Raw genomic sequence first — 21,333 nt, 5'->3', positions numbered from 1 at the left:
ACCCAACATACATCGTATACTGAGTTACGAGCTAAGTATTAATGTAAGGCCGATAACGTTTTTGACATGCAAATATAATTTATAGATGGATACTTTCATCATCTCAAATTACGTCAACGTCAAATTACGTTCAAATATCACAACGTAACGTATGCTTACGTACTAAAACGTGTATGATATAAAGTTGATAATTATAAGAAAATATTCCTTTTCCAATCTCCAGTTTAAAAAATCGACACTCGAATGACCTTTCGAATGGACTCTTTTAATTAAAGTTCGTTCACACGATCCCGTTGGCTATCATTGTATCAAACTATCAAAGAATCATCACTTCCTACAGCTCATCATGTGAACACCAAAACATTACTCTTTTTTTAAAGATAACATTTGTCTATATAGAAGAGCCCTTACCTTGATGGTATCGCTAAGTAATTCAAGTTTGGCATTGCTTTCTTTAACACTCCCTTCTTCATGGTTGTAAAATACAGCCGACCCTTTCAACTGTGTGTATTTATGATTCGCACCTGCACTACCGTCGTCTGATTCAGCCACATGAATGTTTCTCAACCGCACATACCATGTTCCATTGCCCGTTGCATTTCTGTGTTGCCAAGTACCAGATAACTTATTTTTACATAGCTGTGCTTCAAACTCGGATTTTTGACCGGTCTGAACAGTTTCAGTCAGTGGCAAACACAGAATAACAAAAATAAATGTCCAAATCGCTGTCAACGGTTCCTTCATCTCAGCTTAGTCAGTGCGTCTGCTGTTTTATTGAATATTACGGTAACGATAATTAATCAGCTGATATATACGCCCTGCCGTAGATGGCGCTCCATTAGTTTCACTACATGTATTTCCACCCCAACCCCCACCCCCAACAAAAAAAACCTCTTGCTGTATCTATAGGAATTAGTTTAGAGAACTTGCTCAGTGATGTTTTATTTGTTTACTTTTTGAAAGATCAAACAAAAAAAGAATACAATCCCATTAAATTTCTTGTGATTTTTATAGTAGTAATAGGTGTTCCTTTTAGGGAAGTATCTATGTATATATTTATAATTGATCCATTTGATAATTTTAGTTGTTTTTTTATGTTTTACATTTTAATCAACTAAATAGATACATCATATTGTATATGTATTTGCTAGAAATTTATGACCAATCAGCCTGAGACTGTAGAAAAATGTGAGTGGCTGATCCTGGGGGCTGATCTGGCAAGTGTGGTAAGAACTTGTCCAATTTCCTGGTCAGCCTGCTATGGAGGTGTGAGTATTTATGTCTTTGGAATAGAAGTCAAGCATCACCATGAATTATTAATTGTGAGGAACAAATAATGAAGTTCTATAACAAATAACCAAGTTCTATAACTAATAATCAAGTTCTATAACAAAACATATTGTGTGGAGTTGTTCTGCTTTGGATAGCAAGACTGTGGAAAATAATTGTACAATGCAAAGACGAGTACATTTCATTAAAAAGACATTTATTGTTCCTTGAAACGATAAAGGTAGATGTTACATTTCTACAACTGTAGACAACTGGACAATATTGCATTTGTTGATTGTGTATGGGTGGGGGGTGGGGTACTTGGCTGGGTAATGGTTACAGGTGTACTCTGGCAGACTGGAAGCACAAACACTACAAAAAATTCAAAAACTAGGGATCAAAATTCTGCATGGTTTCAGCCAGAAACTAATTTAGGTCAAATGTCTACATAATCTGACGGAAAAGAGTAATTAACTCTTGAAAACATTTGAAAATTAGCAACCTGAAAAGTGATGTTTCACAAAAATCTCAGAAAAATGTGGAAATTTTTAACTTGGAAACTACGTTGGGTGCAATATGGAATCAAAGTTCATACATGCATTCAGGGAGGAAGTCAAACCTCTAAAAAATGCTTAAAAAGTCAAGAATCAAAAGTCTACATGAGTCGAAAAAGGGGGTCAAAACCATGATACGTATGACTATATACCCTTAGTTCTATAGGAGTACTGATACCCATCCCTTTCAAGTGTGTACTAAATACTACAAACATTTCATCACTGTTAAATCCGACCCACATTTTCACAAATTACCTCTACAATCATCTACATGCAACAATTGTGTTTATAATGCAAATGACACCATTCAGATAGTTGACAACCCATCTACTGTATTTTGCAATGTTGGACATGAGTTAAAAATGACATGGAGGTAACAATTTCAAACACTTCACATATAAAAATAATCAATAAAAAAACTGAAAGGAAATCATCAAAATATAAAATTCACATTTTAGACAGATTAAAATGAATACTTCAATTATCTTCATTTTGTCATTTAAAAAATTAGTTTCTCTTGGTATTAGAAAAAAAGGCAGGCACTCCTAGACTCTCTCACAAGTCCTCGGGAGCATCACTATTAGCTGTTTTGTATGTACTGATATCTACCACATAATTGTACTAGAATATCCTTGTACTGTGGGCCCTTATCAACTACGTAGGGCTAGTCATTTGTTGACATGTTATTGTGATGCCCCTCTGGGCCCACAGTACAATTATGCAGTAGATATCGGTACATACAAAACAGCCCTTTTAGCAATGCAATGCTCCGAGGACTGTGAGAGATTCTAAGGCTCTCCACACTTACATAACGAATAGAGAGTAAAACAAACAAACTTCTCTAGTACTATTACATGTACACTGGGCAAATACAGATTTATAAAACAAAGTATTGGTAGAGTGACTGTTTAGTAAGATACCATATTCTGTCATTCTGCTTCATGAAAATTGCTTTAATATTGGTTTAGATTTTCAACACCATTTATTACCCAAATTTAGTACACAAGATTGAAATATTCTCAAAAGATATTCTCCAAAAAAATCAAATTATACTTACTGATCAACAGTCATTGAAAACACCATAAATCTATCCATATTTCAAGACGGCAACATTATGATAATTCTGAGCTATGCTATTACTAAAGTTAACTTACAAAGTAAGTATCACTATAAATGCAATGGAGTATTATACAGTAAAGTTCCTATATAGGTCAATATTCTTCACTAGAAATACCTATCACATAGTTAAAGTGAAAAAAGCTGAGTTTATGAACTTTTAACGCAATTAAAAATACTCCCATAAAACCTTGATTAAGACTACTGTAATATAATGTTATCTAATGATGATGTTGATGTACACTATGACAGAACAATTATCTTCTGGTAATTGTTAAAACACTTCATTGCCAAGTAAGGATTTCCTCAACCATCACATCATTTATAAGTTACATTATATCCTAATACTAGGTTTGAGCTCAGTCAATAGGGAACTTGCAATCCAGACTGAGCATGCTCAGATGCAAAGGTGTATGGGACTATCTGAGATTATCGTAATACCTAATCTGGAACTACCAATAAAATAAACCTCCCACAATGGTCAGGGTAACTATGAATAATCAGTTGTGGTTACAAACAATGTATCAATGTTGTTTATAATACTAATTGATTAGTATTTATTATCACATTTCCCATGATGCAACATTCAACATGGCGGGTTTGCAAGTTCCCAATTGCAATGCCTGGAATCCATGTGGGAAACTAAAATTTTAAATCCCCATCTGCATGGATTCCAAGCTAGTGACGGTTTAAGTATGCTACAGTAAGTAGAATTCTGTGAGTAACTTTTAAAATATGCAGCAACAAACTTAACCCAGAACTGTATAATTTCAGCTTGTGTCACTTTCAACGTTTGATAAGTTTTTTTAAAACAAAAATTAAGACTTTGTCAGCAAATATGATCACTATCAACTACAAAGCTTTAAACTAAAATGAGATAATTACAGTGCATAACATCAAACAGAAATTATGGCAAGTCATCAAAAGTCTTCTTAGGAGGTGGTCCTTTAGGTTTGTCACCATTGGCTGCAAGCTTGGCTTTCTCTTCAAACTTCAAGATTCTACAATGAAAATACATATTAGCATCAAGTTGAAAACATTAATCAAACAAACAAACAAACAAACAAACAAACAAACAAACAAACAAACAAACAACTATGCAAACTGACTGACTACCTAACTATAACTAACTAACCAAAAAGTAAATAACTTATCAATCAACTGACAAATTACCTAAATAATTAACTGACTTCCTAACTAACTGACTTCATAACTCACTAACTAGCTAGCTAGCTAGCTAACTAACTAACTAACTAACTAACTAACTAACTAGCTAACTAGCTAGCTAACTAACTGACTAGCTAACTAACTAGCTAACTAACTGTCTAACTAATAAGTAACTAAATGACTCATTGACTGACTGACTGACTGACTGACTGACTGACTGACTGACTGACAGACTGACTAACTGACCGCTCACTAACTAAATAACTACCAAACAGACTAACTGACTGACTAACTAACCAACTGTCTAACTAACAAAATAATTACTGACAGATTGATTGACTGACTGACTGACTGACTGACTGACTGACTGACTGACTGCTACCAATTATATGAAAAGAAATTGACTCATTGATTGACTGACTGACTGACTAACTGACTGACTAATTGACTACTACCAATAATATGAAAAGAAACTGACTCATTGATTGACTGACTGACTAACTGACTAACTGACTGACTAATTGACTACTACCAATAATATGAAAAGAAAAGATCATTTGTAGTGGAAATATTAGAAGAGACTTACATCCTCAAAACTGATGATTTGGGACCCAGCATCATTGCCAGGAACTCTCTATATGTTATTGTACCAGATTTTGTCGTATCCACTTCAGCAATCATCTTCTTTAGTTCTAAATGTGTCTTGGCTTGGCCGAGTTTCTCCATCATAATCCTAAGATCCATTATATCTGATTACAATTTAAGTGTATAACAAATAGTGTTAAGGATCAAAGTGTGATAGTATCATTGTGGTCAATAGTAAGGTTTAATCTAGTGACAGTTAAAATTAAACCATATTATGGCAGAAATTGATTATAGTTACATAGCAATTGCCAACGAATGAATTCCTGAGTGAAAGTAGGAAAATGGGGTGGGTGGGGGTGGGGGACTGTCAGAGGGGCAGGGGACAGACAACACAAAATGTGAATAGTCCTATATTCTATAAAAAATACATCCTAAACAGGGGTAAAATATAGCGATTAATTTTAGTGTTTATTTGACCCGATCCAGTGACTAGAAGGTGAACTTCATATTTACATGGCGGAGTCTACAACACCACATGGTAGATTTTATAGGAAGTGGAAGCTGGTAGTTTCAATATGGATGTGAAAGCGTACAATAAACATAACTTATGAAAATCAGATTTATGCGAAAACATTTAGCAGGCAAACTGTTATCACTAATACATACATATTATTAATATTATATAAAATATAAGTTCACAACAGATTTTATCTATGCCCCTACTTTTTTTATTCATGTATTAAAAAACATTTCAAATTCCAAATTTTAAAACTTCTTTGTCACTGCTACAAAATAACAATCTGAATTCATGACAGTTTTGCATTGATATTAAATAATACCTTCAATTATCTTGGCTGGAGTTAAGCCAAAACTGAAAATTTGAGTACACAATGAATAGTTACTAGGAAATCTCTTGTTCCTGAAATGTAACACTACTAATACTAGTATTACCAATAATACCTAAATTGGATGTGAAACTATAATTAAAGTCAAACAGGATGTTTGTCACTCATTGCTGGAATGCCATCAAGTACTTACCTAAATCATTGGAATGGTCCACATCGTAATCGATAAATTGTTCTGTTGTACAACAAATATCAAAACAAAATATTATAAGTCATAGGACAGCAATGAGTGACAGAAGAGTATATATCACATAGATAACGGTACATACTTTTAGAAAGATACATACATACATACATACATACATACATACATACATACATACATACATACATACATACATACATACATACAAAGTTTACTCAGCTGGGAATGGCAAATAGACAAAATAGAACAGACAACTAAAAAATGAAGAAGTTTTGCCTATTTGTTCAAAGCACTTCTAAAAACAAAAACACATGTGATAACAGCTTGATTATATATAGCTTTGACATGTGTGTCTGACAGGTGTTTCTCTATGTAATAAATTTTACAGCTGCAGTTACTGTACTGGATATAAATATCATGATATACTTTTAATACATGTACTTAGAAACTAAAACTCAGCTGATTTCTTTCCTTCTCAGGTTTTTCTGTCTGTCTATCTGTTTGCCTGCCTGCCTGTCTGTCTGTCTGTCTGTCTGTCTGTCTGTCTGTATGTCTGTCTGTCTGTCTTGCTAATTAACCACATTAGAAAGGCCACATGCTAGAGTTGTAAATAAACCATTTGAAATAGTATACTTTTACACTTGATATGAATGCTATAAACAGAGTGTAGCACATAGAGATAGTGCTTTGCTTCAGTGTTTCTTGTTGTATATAGACTTAGGATAACAGACCATTGCAGGAGCAAGTACAAAGACAGATAATTACTTTGCACCAACATACAATGAAGTAATTCTGATCTTGTCTCAGACTTATTCTAAAGATTAATACTTGAATAGTAGTTATAGACTGTGAAAGGCTAGCTATATTACTTTTGTACTGTTGTAGTTTTTCTTCCAAATCCTCTTCATCCTTGTAAAGGTCTTCTTCTAAGATTGCCTGTCATGTGTGATAGATGAAAGGGAGCTTAGTAGAAAAGTGAACAGCATGGCATCACTTGATCTATGTTTGACCTTTGACCTTTAATCCTTATCACTCAGGAACACAATGCATATGTTTACACAGGGTAAATAGAGCAAGCATAATAATGTTATGTCATCACAATGGGAAAGATTATGACCAGAAATTAAGAGTTTATACTTAGAGTTAGACACAACAGGTTTAGGGAATAGATAAGGCAGAGGATCCATAATGTATCAAATCAAGAATATTCACAAACACTTTCTTTCATTCACGTTAAAGGAAAAACATCACTTTCGCTATGATGTATTAATGGAATTTTGTTCACTACACCTCTAAATCATTAAAATTACATAATGCCATTTTCCTAGAACTATTAAATAAAGTTATTCTCATTGTCAGCTACAAAGTAACAGAAATCGTTATAAATATTTAAAGAACTATTTTATCCTTTTTTGGCATGTTATCCTTCAGATCAAATAATGGATTCTGAAGTAAAAAATAAACTTGTATGTTACCACTACTAAAGATTACAATAATTGACTGACAATCAACATATGTACATCCAATGTTTTATTTTGTGATAAATTTTGTAATTGTCTTAGAAATGGAATTTCCTTTTTGTGATGTGATGACTTCTCTATGACACAGTGTATCTGTACAAAGTATTTTTTCCTTCAAATTTTCACCTTAATGAAAATGGCAAATTAATGCTGTAGAACACAAAAACCAACACTATATATGATATATTCTTTTTCAAAAAGAGTTAAGAACTATGGAATTAATGTTTCATGGTCAATAAAATATAAAATTGAAATGTCAGTTAAAATCTACCAATTAAAAAGAGGAATTATAAAACTTTGGGAAACTTTTCAAGATCGACTTCTTGTTTTCAATTTTTGCTACATGTATCTGATTAAAATGATTTATTATTGTATGACATCATTACATATTTATCATAAATATCTTAGCCAAATTTGGAAAAAGTGCAATCACAAGGTCAAAGTTCAAGGTAGCTTGGGACCCTATCACATTTCAGACATTTTAGGTCTTTCTATTTCTTTAAGACCATGGGCATCAAGCCAAATTCAGGGAAGATAAAATAAAACGCTTTTTCCTAAACAATATAAATCTGATTGTAAACTTCACCCACACACTCCGATCCCATAATTGTTTTTAAATGCTCCAAACACAAAAGACAATGACAGACAGACAGACAGACAGACAGACAGACAGACAGACAGACAGAGACAAACAGACAGACAGACAGACAGACAGACAGACAGACAGACAGACAGACAGACAGACAGACAGACAGACAGACAGACAGACAGACAGGGTGAAGAAAACATAAGCTACTAAGAATTTTTTACTAAGACTTATTTTGATCATTTAGTACATAAAAATATTACATCATTATATATTAATTGTTTCAAAGGAAAGGATATCTTGTGTTCATTACGTTCAACAAGAGCTGACATCAATCTTTCTTCCTCGTCTGTGTCACAACTTAGGTAGAAGTGAAATACTAGTATAAGCTTTGTCAAACTTGCCCTGTTATCATTGTCATTGTATCAACTATGCATTTGTAAGGGAAATTCCCTACCAAGGCCCATACCTCACTTCCTCCTAAGTTTTGATCAATGTCAGTTCTGTATTGATGAAAGAAAGTGAATGAAACCAACTCATTTTATCTCACTTAACATCCAGGTTTTTATTACACAGTAAATCCACATGGTATCCTTTCCCCTTAATTGTCACAGTTGCTATAATATTTACTATAATTACAAGAAGCTAAATTAAATATTATACAACAAAACATCCTAGCATGTCCAGTTCAGATTACGATTAAAATTCATGTGAGAATAAAGTTGTTTAGCAGAACTATAGAAAAAGTTGGTCCAAAACAAAAGAATGATCCTATGTACTAATCCCCCCCCCCCCCCCTAATCCTTATGGCTTCACTGATAAGATAACACTGATGTAGACCTTGGGATTGAAACCCTGGCCTTTAAAATATACAGTAAACTCTATAAACGTTTGACTTTACTTCTGAAATAAACAGATCTGTTACTCTATAATTAACAGTGATTCATTACTACATGCTACACTTATTGACTACTGCGTACAGTACCATGTTTTGTTCAGTTGACTTTATGACCTCACTACTCCATAGGCAAGATATTCTCAATGATGGATGAGGTAGAGGGTCAAATGTTGACAAGGACAATAATGATTGGTGAGTTAAAGGGTCAAAACATTTGACTCTACCAAAATGAATTGTTTTCTGATCTTCCTGCTTATTGTGTTGGGCTAACAATTTTTTGTATTGTTTTTTTTTATCACAGAAATAAAACACTTACAAATCACAGAAATAAAACACTTACAAACTGGTTTCATAACGTTTCTTTTACCTTGGAACAAAAAATAAGTAACCTTGTATGTCAGTATTACAACAATGGCACCTGTGGTACTAAGTTACTGGAATGTCAGTATGGAAGTATACTCAATAATGTGTACTTTGCTATTAGTTCAATATTTACAGTCAATACTTACTTCATCTTAATCAAAAGCCAAGTTCCCATTCGGTTTAAAATTGTGTGAAATTGGATGTGAAAACCTGTTATCTGACAGATAGAAAAAATTGGTCCTGAACAAAAGAATAATCCTAACTCATCATTATGGCTACATTGATAAGATAACACTGATGTGAGATCCTGGGATTAAAACCTTGGCCTTTGAATGTATATGTATTTGACAATGTCTATTTGTACATACGTACATAACTACTAGGTAGGAATTGATAACAGTAAGGATGAGCAAAGGATGACAAGATAAAAAGGGGATACAGAAGACGGAGAAGTAGGAGACAAAAACGTTAACGGACAAGATGCTGTCTAAAAAAATCTTTTTAGTTTCAAGTCTTCGTCACAATTTGATTTTTACCTGGTTTTCACCATCAAGATACGCCTCTTGTGTTTTCTTGATTTCGCCCCAAACTTTACCACCTACAAGGAAGTAATGTCTCTATTTTAGCATTATACATTGGTATATACACGTACATATCTACATTGTCAAATCACAATCTTTATAACGTATTCCTCGTTACTTTTATGACACACAATTCTCTTGTTCTTACTAAACGATGTTGTATATTGTTCGTAAGTTGGTCGCTGTAAAAATTATACAAAAGAAATTGGACTTCGAACAGCATGAAACCCGGAAGTACTGTACGCGTGAAAGAAGATGTTACTTCCCAGTCGTATCTACATTCACATAGTACATTGTAATACCAGTAATGGACATAAATGTGGGGCGGGGACTACAAACTTCTGCTCTCTCAGTAGTAAATTGACTACAACTTGTATTGACCCGTAAAAAGACACCAAAGTAACATTTGGCTGATAATATTCTCTTACCTTGTTTGTTTGTATGATCAACTTTTTCCATTTTTGCACAGTAACTGACGAGTTCCTCGTTTCAGCTTCACGACCTGCAGAGTGCTACACGATTACTATAATGATAGGTAATTTAACTCCCTCGAAATGGAAGCAACTATTCCTATATGGGGTAACTTCCCATCATTGGTATACAGTGTATCTATTTCACAGTTCATCAGGGGATAACTGATAACAGCTATGCTCGATTTATCAGTAATTATACATTATGTGTACTTGAAACTATAGATGACACTTGGTTAATTAATTGGGAGGATTTGAATTTAAAGAAACACACTCCTCCATTAGAATAGAATAATCTATAACCACGCATATCAAGTTACGCGTTCTTGAACATTGCATTATCTTGTAGTGTGGCTGCTGGGGTGAGATGTCATGTCACCCACGCATCAAAGATTATACAATCTTAATTCGTGTACTTCTGTCATTGTGTCTAGTTCCTTCTTTTTTGTTTCTTAAAATAGATGCTTACCATATTAGGTCAACCGCGAACAACAGTCGTTCAATGGAATCATCGAAAGGATACTATTATGAAAACCCAACAATTCAAATAACTTGTGCCCTTCACCCCTTATTCACCCATTCTCCGAAAGTTGGAATCGTGACTTCCGCTGCACTGTGCGGCTTGGAGCGGAGTCATCTCCGGAAAACCGATACCATCATGTATCACGCAATATATTCTATTAGGTTTAAATAGGTGTACGATCGTATATATAGGTATATATGTGAAAGAGGGTCATCGAATGTAAATGGCTACAATTGTTGGGGTATGTACAATTGTGGCCATTTCGCGCGCATATAGGAAAACTCTTGTTGTTGATAATGATTTGTAATTACTCTCTTGTTGATGATTGTCAGTATTTATTTATTTATTTATTTATTTATTTATCTATCTATCTATTTATTAATTGTTTGCTTTTTTATTTATTTATTTATTTATTTATTTATCTATCTATCTATTTATTTATTTATTTATTTATTTATTTTGTTTGTTTGTTTGTTTGTTTGTTTGTTTTTCGTAAACATAACGAACCAAGTCTGAGTGCCCTGTGTTAGGATAGCAGAATAGTGTAGCGGTAGGCGTTCTCAAGTCTACAGGTAGGCTACAGTTAGGATAGCGGAATAGTGTAGCGGTAGGCGTTCTCAAGTCTACAGGTAGGATACAGTTAGGATTATAGCGGAATAGTGTAGCGGTAGGCGTTCTCAAGTCTACAGGTAGGATACAGTTAGGATAGGACCGAAAAAAATATATCTGGTTCTGGTCAGCGCGCGCATGCCGTTAATACCCTCGCGTCGATCCTTTTTTTCCGATAATTTTTGCTTTCCCGTTCCTTATTTATTCCTGATATCAGGAGAACAAACAGCTGAAATCTACCCTACATGCCAAGACTGTTTAAATACAAAGCCTAAACTGCTTCGAAGAAAAAGGAAGTTTTTCAAGAGATAAATATGATAGAACAGAGTATGTAAAGTATCAAAAAAATGTGTATTTACTAATTTGCAAAAAAAAAAAAAAAAAAAAATAGAGGAAAAAAAAAATTCGCGTCGTCGCACCACTTTGGAATGTTTACCCTGACCAGAACCAGATAATTTTTTTTTGACCTAGCGGAATAGTGTAGGGATAGCCGTTCTCAAGTCTACAGGTAGGCTACAGTTAGGATAGCGGAATAGTGTAGCGGTAGGCGTTCTCAAGTCTACAGGTAGGCTACAGTTGGGATAGCGGAATAGTGTAGCGGTAGGCGTTCTCAAGTCTACAGGTAGGCTATCAGAGTACTAAAAATCTGCTGAATGCGATTGTGATTAAAAAAAAAGATTAAAGTTTAGCAATCCTTTCAATTTGAATAACCTATATCCCCAGTAAATTACGTTTCTTCTTTCCTACGTGCATCGATTATTTAGTTTTAAGACGTTAAACTATCACTACGGGCCCGGTGAGCAAGTTTATTGCATCCTTGATCCTGACAACAAAAACATTTTATTCGGAATTCGCCTTCATCACACTAAGTCAGTAAAGATGGATGCTAAGGAATCTAATCTAAATACAATGTGGTTGTATGACATGCATATTGTGCTGGTACCGGGATGGATGATTTCAGAAATTGACGTTTAGAATTATTTTAAAGTAAGCTTATAGCTGGCGCTGGCATAAAACGAAATATCTTTTGAAACTCTCTCATTGAAAATATTGTTTTGCGTTTGTATCTTTTCTCAAAAAAGTTACTTTGGCTTTTCTTGTAGAATATATTTAGTTATTAGTAGGCCGTAAGTTGGCGCTTCATTTGCAAATATTGTTTTCTGTTGTTTTCTTTTTTGCACCTGCTTCATCTTTTTTAGCTTGTTCATGAACATATTTTGAGATAAGTTACCATGGTTACAAGGTGTAACAATAACTAAAATAAAGTTAAATACCCATAATTGCATGTGAGAGATTCTTTAATACAACAGAATAACTAATTACAAAGGGACACGGACAGTTACGTGTAAACTCGGTAAAGAACCATACATATATTGAGCTTTCCTGCTGCTCCGGTCGACACATTTGTCAGATAAATTCCCTTTGTGACCTCAAGGTGGCGGTATACTCATTAATCGGAGGTAAGCTGACGTAGTCTAACGGTATGTATTGTATTCAAGAAGTCAGCTATCAGATTCGAAACAGAATCGCAGTTGCGATGGTAGCAGTGTGTGTAGTCATATAATAATATTGATGACAACTTATTTTTTTTTAAGGATAGGGAGAATGAAATTTTGACTAGAATTGCCAGGATAAAATTATGGGATATAGTTCGTGATTCTCTGGTCAAAGTTTGCAAAAAAGGAGGCTGCCACAATAGTATATTATATAAAGATGACCAAAACATGTATAGTGTAACAACATAATTTGTAGCCTCTACGATTTGCTCTATTTGGGTGTCCTCAACATCTCAGAGAGAAGGTCAACAAAGGTGGAACAATATGGCATCATACAGCCAACATAATTTTTTTTTGTTATTTACTAGTATCTGAACACACCATATATCCTTTTCATTATTTCTCTGACCAGGAAAGACACACACAAGAAATTATACAAGACTAATTCATGTATTGCAACCGTTCTTCACAAGAACTAGATTTATTAACTTTGGTATAATTGTTATAACATCTATGGATTCTGTTGTACTACAACTGTGGAACAAATAGCGTTGACTTTGGTATAATTGTTATAACATCTATGGATTCTGTTGTACTACAACTGTGGAACAAATAGCATTGACTTTGGTATAATTGTTATAACATCTATGGATTCTGTAAACAAGAATCTGCACACAACTTGACTTTAGGCTACAATGAACATTTGTTGGCATACCTGATGATTTTGCTAGCTGTCATCAATTATAACACTGATCATGTCTTGGTATGAAACTTATCTTGACTGCCACAAACAGACAAAGTGATGGATGAAATGAGTCTAATTTTTGATGGCCACAAACAAGCGAAGTCATTGATGAGAAACTTGTTTAATTCCTGATTGCCACAAACAGAAAAGTCATTGGTGAAAAATGATTGCCAGGAACACATACAGTCAACACTGTTCACTGCATCATTAATACATACTGCCATTGTAGGGTGAAGAAGATAATAACACTTTGGCAGAAAAGTGCCATTACAAGTCAATGGATACCTACTAACAGTGGTCAACAAAATGGTGAAAAATGACAACAGTAGCTTTTGTTGGCTATTATCTCTCACCTACACACATCAACAAACACATAGTTGGTCACTTTCTAACACTTACAGTTTACCTTTTTTCTTTTAAACCTACTTTAATTTTTGTAGGAATCTAAGTTAATATTCCACAGAAGCAAAAACACAGAAATATAATGCTACTGCCTGACTATGACACGACATGGCTTCTAACATGATCCCATACACAAAATTTATGACACCACATGGCTTCTAACATGATCCCATACACAAAATTTATGACACCACATAGATTCTAACATGGTCTCATACACAAAATTTATGACACCACATAGATTCTAACATGGTCCCATACACAAAATTTATGACACCACATAGATTCTAACATGATCCCATACACAAAATTTATGACACCACATAGATTCTAACATGGTCCCATACACAAAATGTATGACACCACATAGATTCTAGCATGGTCCCATACACAAAATGTATGACACCACATAGATTCTAACATGATCCCATACACAAAATTTATGACACCACATAGATTCTAACATGGTCCCATACACAAAATGTATGACACCACATAGATTCTAACATGGTCCCATACACAAAATGTATGACACCACATAGATTCTAACATGATCCCATACACAAAATGTATGACACCACATAGATTCTAACATGATCCCATACACAAAATGTATGACACCACATAGATTCTAACATGGTCCCATACACAAAATGTATGACACCACATAGATTCTAACATGGTCCCATACACAAAATGTATGACACCACATAGATTCTAACATGGTCCCATACACAAAATGTATGACACCACATAGATTCTAGCATGGTCCCATACACAAAATTTTAGAAGAAAATTAAAAGAATAATTTGGAAAGACTGTCTGACAGTTCAGCAAACATTATGTTTAGCTTGTTTCATTTCTAATCCAGTACAATTAGGTTTTTACCCACTTTAGTATTTAGTCTTCCTAGTTCTAGTTTACAGTGTTATTTTAACCTTTTCCAACCTCACATACTGTCACGATTCCCTTGTAACTGTATGTCATTCTCCTTTCCTTCAACCTTATGTTATAAATTGTCCATATCTTCTGTTCATTTTTAGATTCCCGAAGAAGGATTTCCATGTAAAGCCGAAATGTTGAATTAAAGATATTACTTAATCCTATGTGAAACCTGTGTCTTGTTCATTATCAAACTTGTTACTTTCCTCAAGACTCGGCTTTTCACAGTGTAGTGTGCACATCACTCTGTAGTTGGACTGGTCTTAGTTCCATATAAAAACACTATTATTGCATTCTAATATTACACATGGTTTTGTTACAATACTACAATACAAATTCACTAAGACATTTTATGTTTTCTTTGCTTTTAATACTATCATTTTAAATAATTTCAGTTTCACCTTTCTATAATAGGGAACTTGTAATCCAGACTGAGCATGCTCAGATGCAAAGGACTATGGGATTACCTGTGGTTACCATAATACCTAATCTGGAGCTACCGATAAAATAAACCTCTCAAAATGACTATGAATTGATTATTTGTGGTTACAAACAATGTAACATACTGTTTACAATACTATTTGATTAGTATTTATGATCACATTTCCCATGATGCAACATTCAACATGGCAGGTTTGCAAGTTCCCTATTGTCAACTTCTTTTATTCTACTTCTTTCATAAAAACACAAAGAAGTTTCAGAAACATAGCATCTACAACGACTGAAGTGTGAAGTAAAAGATTTCAGGAAACAATTTTGAATGTTGTGTTTGGAACAAAAGTTTACTTTGATACAAGGGTGGATACACTGCTGTGTGTTTGTAGGATTTTAGTTGGTAACATTTTTTATTTCTTAGTTAGTGTAAACTACATATGATAAAATTGTAAAGTTACAAAACGAACAAGAAAGTGGCAAATGTACTGACACTACAGTGGTACCAAAGAAGATCTGAAGTAATATGAAAGACCTTGTTTGTTTTAGTACCACTTTCTTCAGTCCTGCTGCAGGGGCATACTTAATTCACTCGTGTTCCCTACATTTTAAATCTACACGCACTAGTACATGTTGCATCGACAAGATTTAAATCTACATACACTAGTAAATTTGTGACATCCATAAGATTTACATCTAGCCAGTTCTTAATATAATATGAATACCAGAGTCTGTGAACACTGGTTGACTAAGCTCTCCAATATTCAAAGCAAACGTTGCGTCTTCAAATGGTTTCTGCATTTGTCCAGCTTTAAATGGTCCCAAGTCTCCGCCATTCTTAGCTGAACTGCAATCACTCTCTGTTGATGCTAGTTGACTAAAGTCTACTTGACCAGTCGCAATGGCTTGACGGTGTCCTGTACAAATATGATATCAACACATGAATTGAGGAACAATGTATTTACTTTATTTAGTTTATTTCTGTGTAGAAAGTAATCAAATGGACTAAAATTTATTATTATTGAATACTTTATTACAGCCTGTCTACGTACGTTGTTGAATATGTGACTTTGCTGCACTTCAGTGTAATGCTAACCATAGATCCATAACCATTGACAGGCTACTTTTAATACATGATCAGTGGACTGTATTTCTGTGGACTTGGTAAAACTGATTTGTTAGCGTCAATCAGTTTTTGCAGTGACATCTTTCTGTTTGCCAATATGTAATAAGCTTGTTGAAAGGAGTCATTACCTACACAACAAGTAATAATTCCACACAAAAAATTAAGATTTTACTCTGTACCCCTCTGTAGTTGTAAAATGATGTAGCAGCAAGTCAGTTTTCTAACCAAACTGTATGATACTGTAATCAGTGCTCAGATATATACATGTAAATCTATCAGTGAGTCAACCTGGGTGTTTTGTATGGCGAGTGTATGAGTAACAAGAAGGGCGCCCTCTAAGTTGTATCATATACATGTCTAACCCTGCTTAACATTATAACGGTAACCCCATTGTGCATTCATAAAACAGCAATATAACATTTGCCATTTTCATTCAGCTCCTTTCCTTTGTGTTATTTCATTTCTATTGTCTACATCTACACTACATAGTAACCATAGAAACGTACCTTTCAGTATTTCCAAAGCTTCTTCTTTACTTCGTGTTATGTTTTCTTCTTTCCATGAAGATGGTCGTCTTGATTGACGATGTTTTACAAGTAAGTGGGATGCTCTCACTGTGTCAGATGATGGCGGTGTTGGTTTCTCCCATTGACTCTGCTTGGTATGGATATTTAGATAATAGGGCCTACCTGAAAGTGAAAACACACCAGATGTCAACTAGACTGGTAGCATTGGTGTTGTTGAGAAGGAGAAAGGCTGGCCAGGGCTTGAATTCAAACCCAGGACCCTCTTATACTAGACAAGATATACTACAAATCATACTATTACACTCCTAGATCTTCTGTCTTCTCTATTTTGAGAAGTCCGTCCCAACCACACGTTATAGATCAGTTCAGGTTGATGTTCATATAGTTCCCTTCTTTGAATAGGAGCACTCCCCTATAATACCACAAGCACTGTATGCCAGCACAGGCCCCACTTTACTTTGTCACCAAATGTAATAGAGGAGAGGGCTGGGATTTAAACTCGGATCATCCAATTAATAGATGAATGCTATAATAGATGAATGCTATAATGCTAGTACAAACCATGCTACATTATACTCAGTCCATTATTCATAGATTGTACAGCAAAGTCGCATTGGTTAGGATTGTTTAAATGCTATATATAAGTATTGCAGCTACCTAAAAACAACACACAACAATCAACGTGTTGATAATTAATGAACTGTCAATGCGTGTAGTCAAGACGTGCAACCACAGGCAATCGAATCTTATTTGTTATATTATACCATGGAAGTATAACCCACTGCAACAATTGAATATTATGTTTATTTATATGTACAGATTGATTCAAGTGCCTTTATCACACAGTGGGCAACACTCCCTGTTCAAAGTCCTGCATGCATAGAGTTTTCCATTGTCAATGTAATACACTACTAGTACTAGCCTTGACCACATGCATGACAGTGCACTAGTCCATTTCGCCGGACGAGACATGTGACATGTGGATGATGTGCAGTTGATAGTTGTATAATTAACTGTGTGTAACAACACAGCTTGAGTGTCTTCCGTCTTTACAAACTATTTCTACATTATCGTTCATGCTTGCAGGTTCTTACCATCGTGACTACGACTGTATTTCAGTTCCCAACCGGAAGGTAGAGACTCGGCCATCTTGTCTTCTTCTTTCAAGCCTCCCTAAGTACATGGAAATGTTGAATAATATAACTTCCTAGGGGGTCTTATCCAGTTAAATGTATAATAGCATGCAATACACAAATTATCTTGTATTCGGCTTAAGAAAAACTTATAAAATTTTAGGGCTAGCCGTTAAGGCCAAAAGTATTATTTTTATTCTGGCTGTAGTATTTTGTATTTTTCGGAGTTACAACCTATTACAGGTTAACATTTGTTAAATTCAAACAAGTTTGTAGGATAGCGTTACCATGACAGTAGTTTACAACGATGAGAAACAAAGTAAATCATTTTAACACAATGGGATTTGATTTGCGCCATTGCAAAGAGATAATTAAGGGCAATGTCAATGAATGTAAGCCATCTATTTATAACAATCAAAACATCGTCGTAAATCACACCCTCTTTTACGGCACCGTCCAAGACGCACCGCCAAATTTATTTCGCAGTGTCTCGGAAGCAAAAACAGCTCTGGTTTGCGAGAATGCAACCAATAGAACATGCAGAATGAAAAGAAATCGCAGAATTCATCGTGCATATAGTCCTTCGTTTCATTTTCCTAAATAACTATGTAATGTCGTATCCTCTCGCTCTACTCACTTTGTCTAAGTTTGATTCTTAATTCAAATAACATCGACCAAGTACCAGACGAAATGATAGTTGGCAATAGAAAATAAAATATTATTCCACACATTTGAACGTGACAACAAAACAATAGCAATGGCCACGTTCAATCTACATTACACCTACTCTGTAGCAGTAAGTCTGTGCATCACTATCGAGTGGTTAGAAAGACTAAGTTTAGTTACATATGTGTAATTCGACTTTGTAACCCCTCGGTAGATATATAGTCTTGCTGCTAGGCCCTTTTTTTCACTAAATTCAAATTGGCCATCATATGGATAAGAATTTGGTGTTTATAATTTGGATTTTTAATTTATAAAAAAAAAACTTTATGTTTTTCTATTTCAAAAAGAAAAATGCGTGAGGCAACATAAGGACTAGGAGAAATTCCTTGTTTGTAAAGTTAAAAATGTGTGAAAAAATGATGTTTGTTATTGTATATGTACGTACAGGCTGTTTAGCTTCTTGCAATTTATTGAGTTACAAACAAGGACCTGGTATATGTAAAGTTGTTTTACGAATTATAAATCAGAAATAAATGTCCATGTTTCATCCATACGGCCACTTTAAAAGTGCCCACAGGTCACATAGCCAAACTGTCGGGGCTAGCTTGTCTGAGATGTGTGTATATAAGTGTATATATATGTGCGCGGTGCATGCGCATGTGAAGTTCGCTATTCAATGTATATAAGTTTTTCTGTCTGTCTGTCTGTCTGTCTGTCTGTCTGTCTGTCTGTCTGTCTGTCTGTCTGTCCGTCCGTCCGTCCGTCCGTCCGTCCGTCGGTCGGTCGGTCGGTCGGTCGGTCGGTCGGTCGGTCTGTCTGTCTGTCTGTCTGTCTTTCTGTTTGTTTGTCTGTCTGTCTGTCTGTCTGTCTGTCTGTCTGTCTGTCTGTCTGTCTGTCTGTCTGTCTCATCATCATCATCATCATCATCATCATCACCACCACCACCACCACCACCACCACCACCACCACCACCACCACCACCACCACCACCACCACCACCACCACCACCACCACCACCACCACCACCACCACCACCACCACCACCACCACCACCACCACCACCACCACCACCACCAGCAGCAGCAGCAGCAGCACGGCGCACATGCACACGTTTGCCGTTGCATACGCATGAACGCGCCAAAACCACGTGCGCATTTGTACATACGAATATTCCACGTTCGAATGGATTGTCGTCGTCGAATGTGTATCTTTACAAATGCAGTTCTAACACTTTGCCGACTGTCACGAGAAGTTAAAGTTAAATTTGATATCGACGTTACGGGTTCAAGTTTCTACTATAAAACAAGCCAAGTATCGTTGGTTTTACTTATGTTTTAAGTAGCAAACCACAAAAGTTCAGAATACTTTAGGTTGTCATGGATCCTGCTGAAGACGAAACGTCAACTAACAGTACAAACTGTAACGTAGAAACTGAAAAAGACGAAGATAAACTTGACAGAAGACCCGGTGAAAAATATGGTAAGATAAAGAAAGAAAGAAAGTGAAAGAGGAAACCAGTGTCGTGGTCTTTATCTTTGTCTCTATATTTCTTTTTCTGTCTGTTTGTTTGTTTGTTTGATTGTTTGTTTGTTTGACTGACTGACTGACTGACTGTCTGTTTGTTTGTTTGTTTGTCTGTCTGTGTGTCCGTCCATCCATCCATCTGTCTGTCTGTCTGTCCGTCCGTCCGCCTGTCTGTCTGTCTGTCTGTCTAATTTATTTCTCTCCGTCTCTGCGATGTATTACGATATATTGGTATGATATATTAATCTCGTTTTCTCTTTTCTGTGGCTTCTCTTACTCTCCATCCGAAACATTTGTATGTTTCCATACTATTCTTTATCAAGTGTTCTTTTGCAAATCTCTCTTTCTTCGAACAAACCTGTGTATAAATCTCCCTAAATAGGGGTCGATTTTTTCATCTCAAAATTCCCCTAATCGTAGGATTTAACATGGGAAAGGTCTAACTACCTTTACAGTACCAGAATAGAGGTTACTGGTCGGCCGGATTCTTTTCCATGAAATCCATAAACGTGTGTACGTTTTTTTTTTATTAGACCGTGGAATATATTTTGGGCCACACACCCCCTTTCTGAAAATGGGGGGGGGGGGGGGCGTACGTACAGACCGTGTGTGGCATAACAAGGTTTGCTGTGTTGAATATACATGTATTCAACCAAGTCTGCTAAAACCGGGGATCATACTCTGGGATGAAAGCGAAAGTTACAAATAGCTAGATGACAAATCGAATTTACAAGAAAGAAAAAAATATTTATGAAGAACACAGTTACGGCATAAAGGGCCCGGGATAAAGAGGCTTCAAACGCTTACAGTATGCATTTTAGTGTAAATAAATGTTTTGTCTGAAATGTTTTCCCAAACTAAACAACATAACAACAGTTTATGTTTACAACTTCGTGCCAACTCTGCCACCAGCACAAAAAATTCAACTTTATTATTTTATATCGGTAATTCAAAACAATTATTTATACTCCTTTTTTTCTTCATTTCGTATGTTGTTACTTTACTATCCCCAGAAATCTTATCCAGTGGTTTTACTTTTTGGTTTGCTC

General features: G+C 35.2%; 2 protein-coding genes across 2 annotated transcripts; both read right to left on the bottom strand.

Annotated features, from left to right (window-relative positions):
• Positions 1-1,501: 1,501 nt before the first annotated feature.
• LOC144440883 (allograft inflammatory factor 1-like) lies at positions 1,502-10,221 on the bottom strand. The gene is made up of 6 exons (XM_078130323.1): positions 10,118-10,221; positions 9,645-9,706; positions 6,611-6,677; positions 5,730-5,771; positions 4,693-4,855; positions 1,502-3,940 (listed from the first exon to the last, which is right to left on the bottom strand). The coding sequence occupies exons 1-6, from the start codon at positions 10,146-10,148 to the stop codon at positions 3,847-3,849; spliced, it is 459 nt and encodes a 152-aa protein (XP_077986449.1). The 5' UTR covers positions 10,149-10,221; the 3' UTR covers positions 1,502-3,846.
• A 3,060-nt stretch (positions 10,222-13,281) lies between these two features.
• On the bottom strand, positions 13,282-18,121 carry LOC144440962 (peptidyl-prolyl cis-trans isomerase NIMA-interacting 1-like). Its single transcript, XM_078130436.1, has 3 exons — positions 18,056-18,121; positions 16,941-17,123; positions 13,282-16,225 (listed from the first exon to the last, which is right to left on the bottom strand). Exons 1-3 carry the CDS (start codon positions 18,108-18,110, stop codon positions 16,005-16,007), a joined length of 459 nt encoding a protein of 152 aa, XP_077986562.1. The 5' UTR covers positions 18,111-18,121; the 3' UTR covers positions 13,282-16,004.
• Between the last annotated feature and the right edge of the window lie 3,212 nt (positions 18,122-21,333).

This window comes from Glandiceps talaboti, chromosome 10, assembly GCF_964340395.1.
Source record: "Glandiceps talaboti chromosome 10, keGlaTala1.1, whole genome shotgun sequence".
Lineage (NCBI taxonomy): Eukaryota > Metazoa > Hemichordata > Enteropneusta > Spengelidae > Glandiceps > Glandiceps talaboti.
Note: the sequence above shows the minus strand (reverse complement) of the source record. Positions and strands in the feature narration are given on the sequence as shown.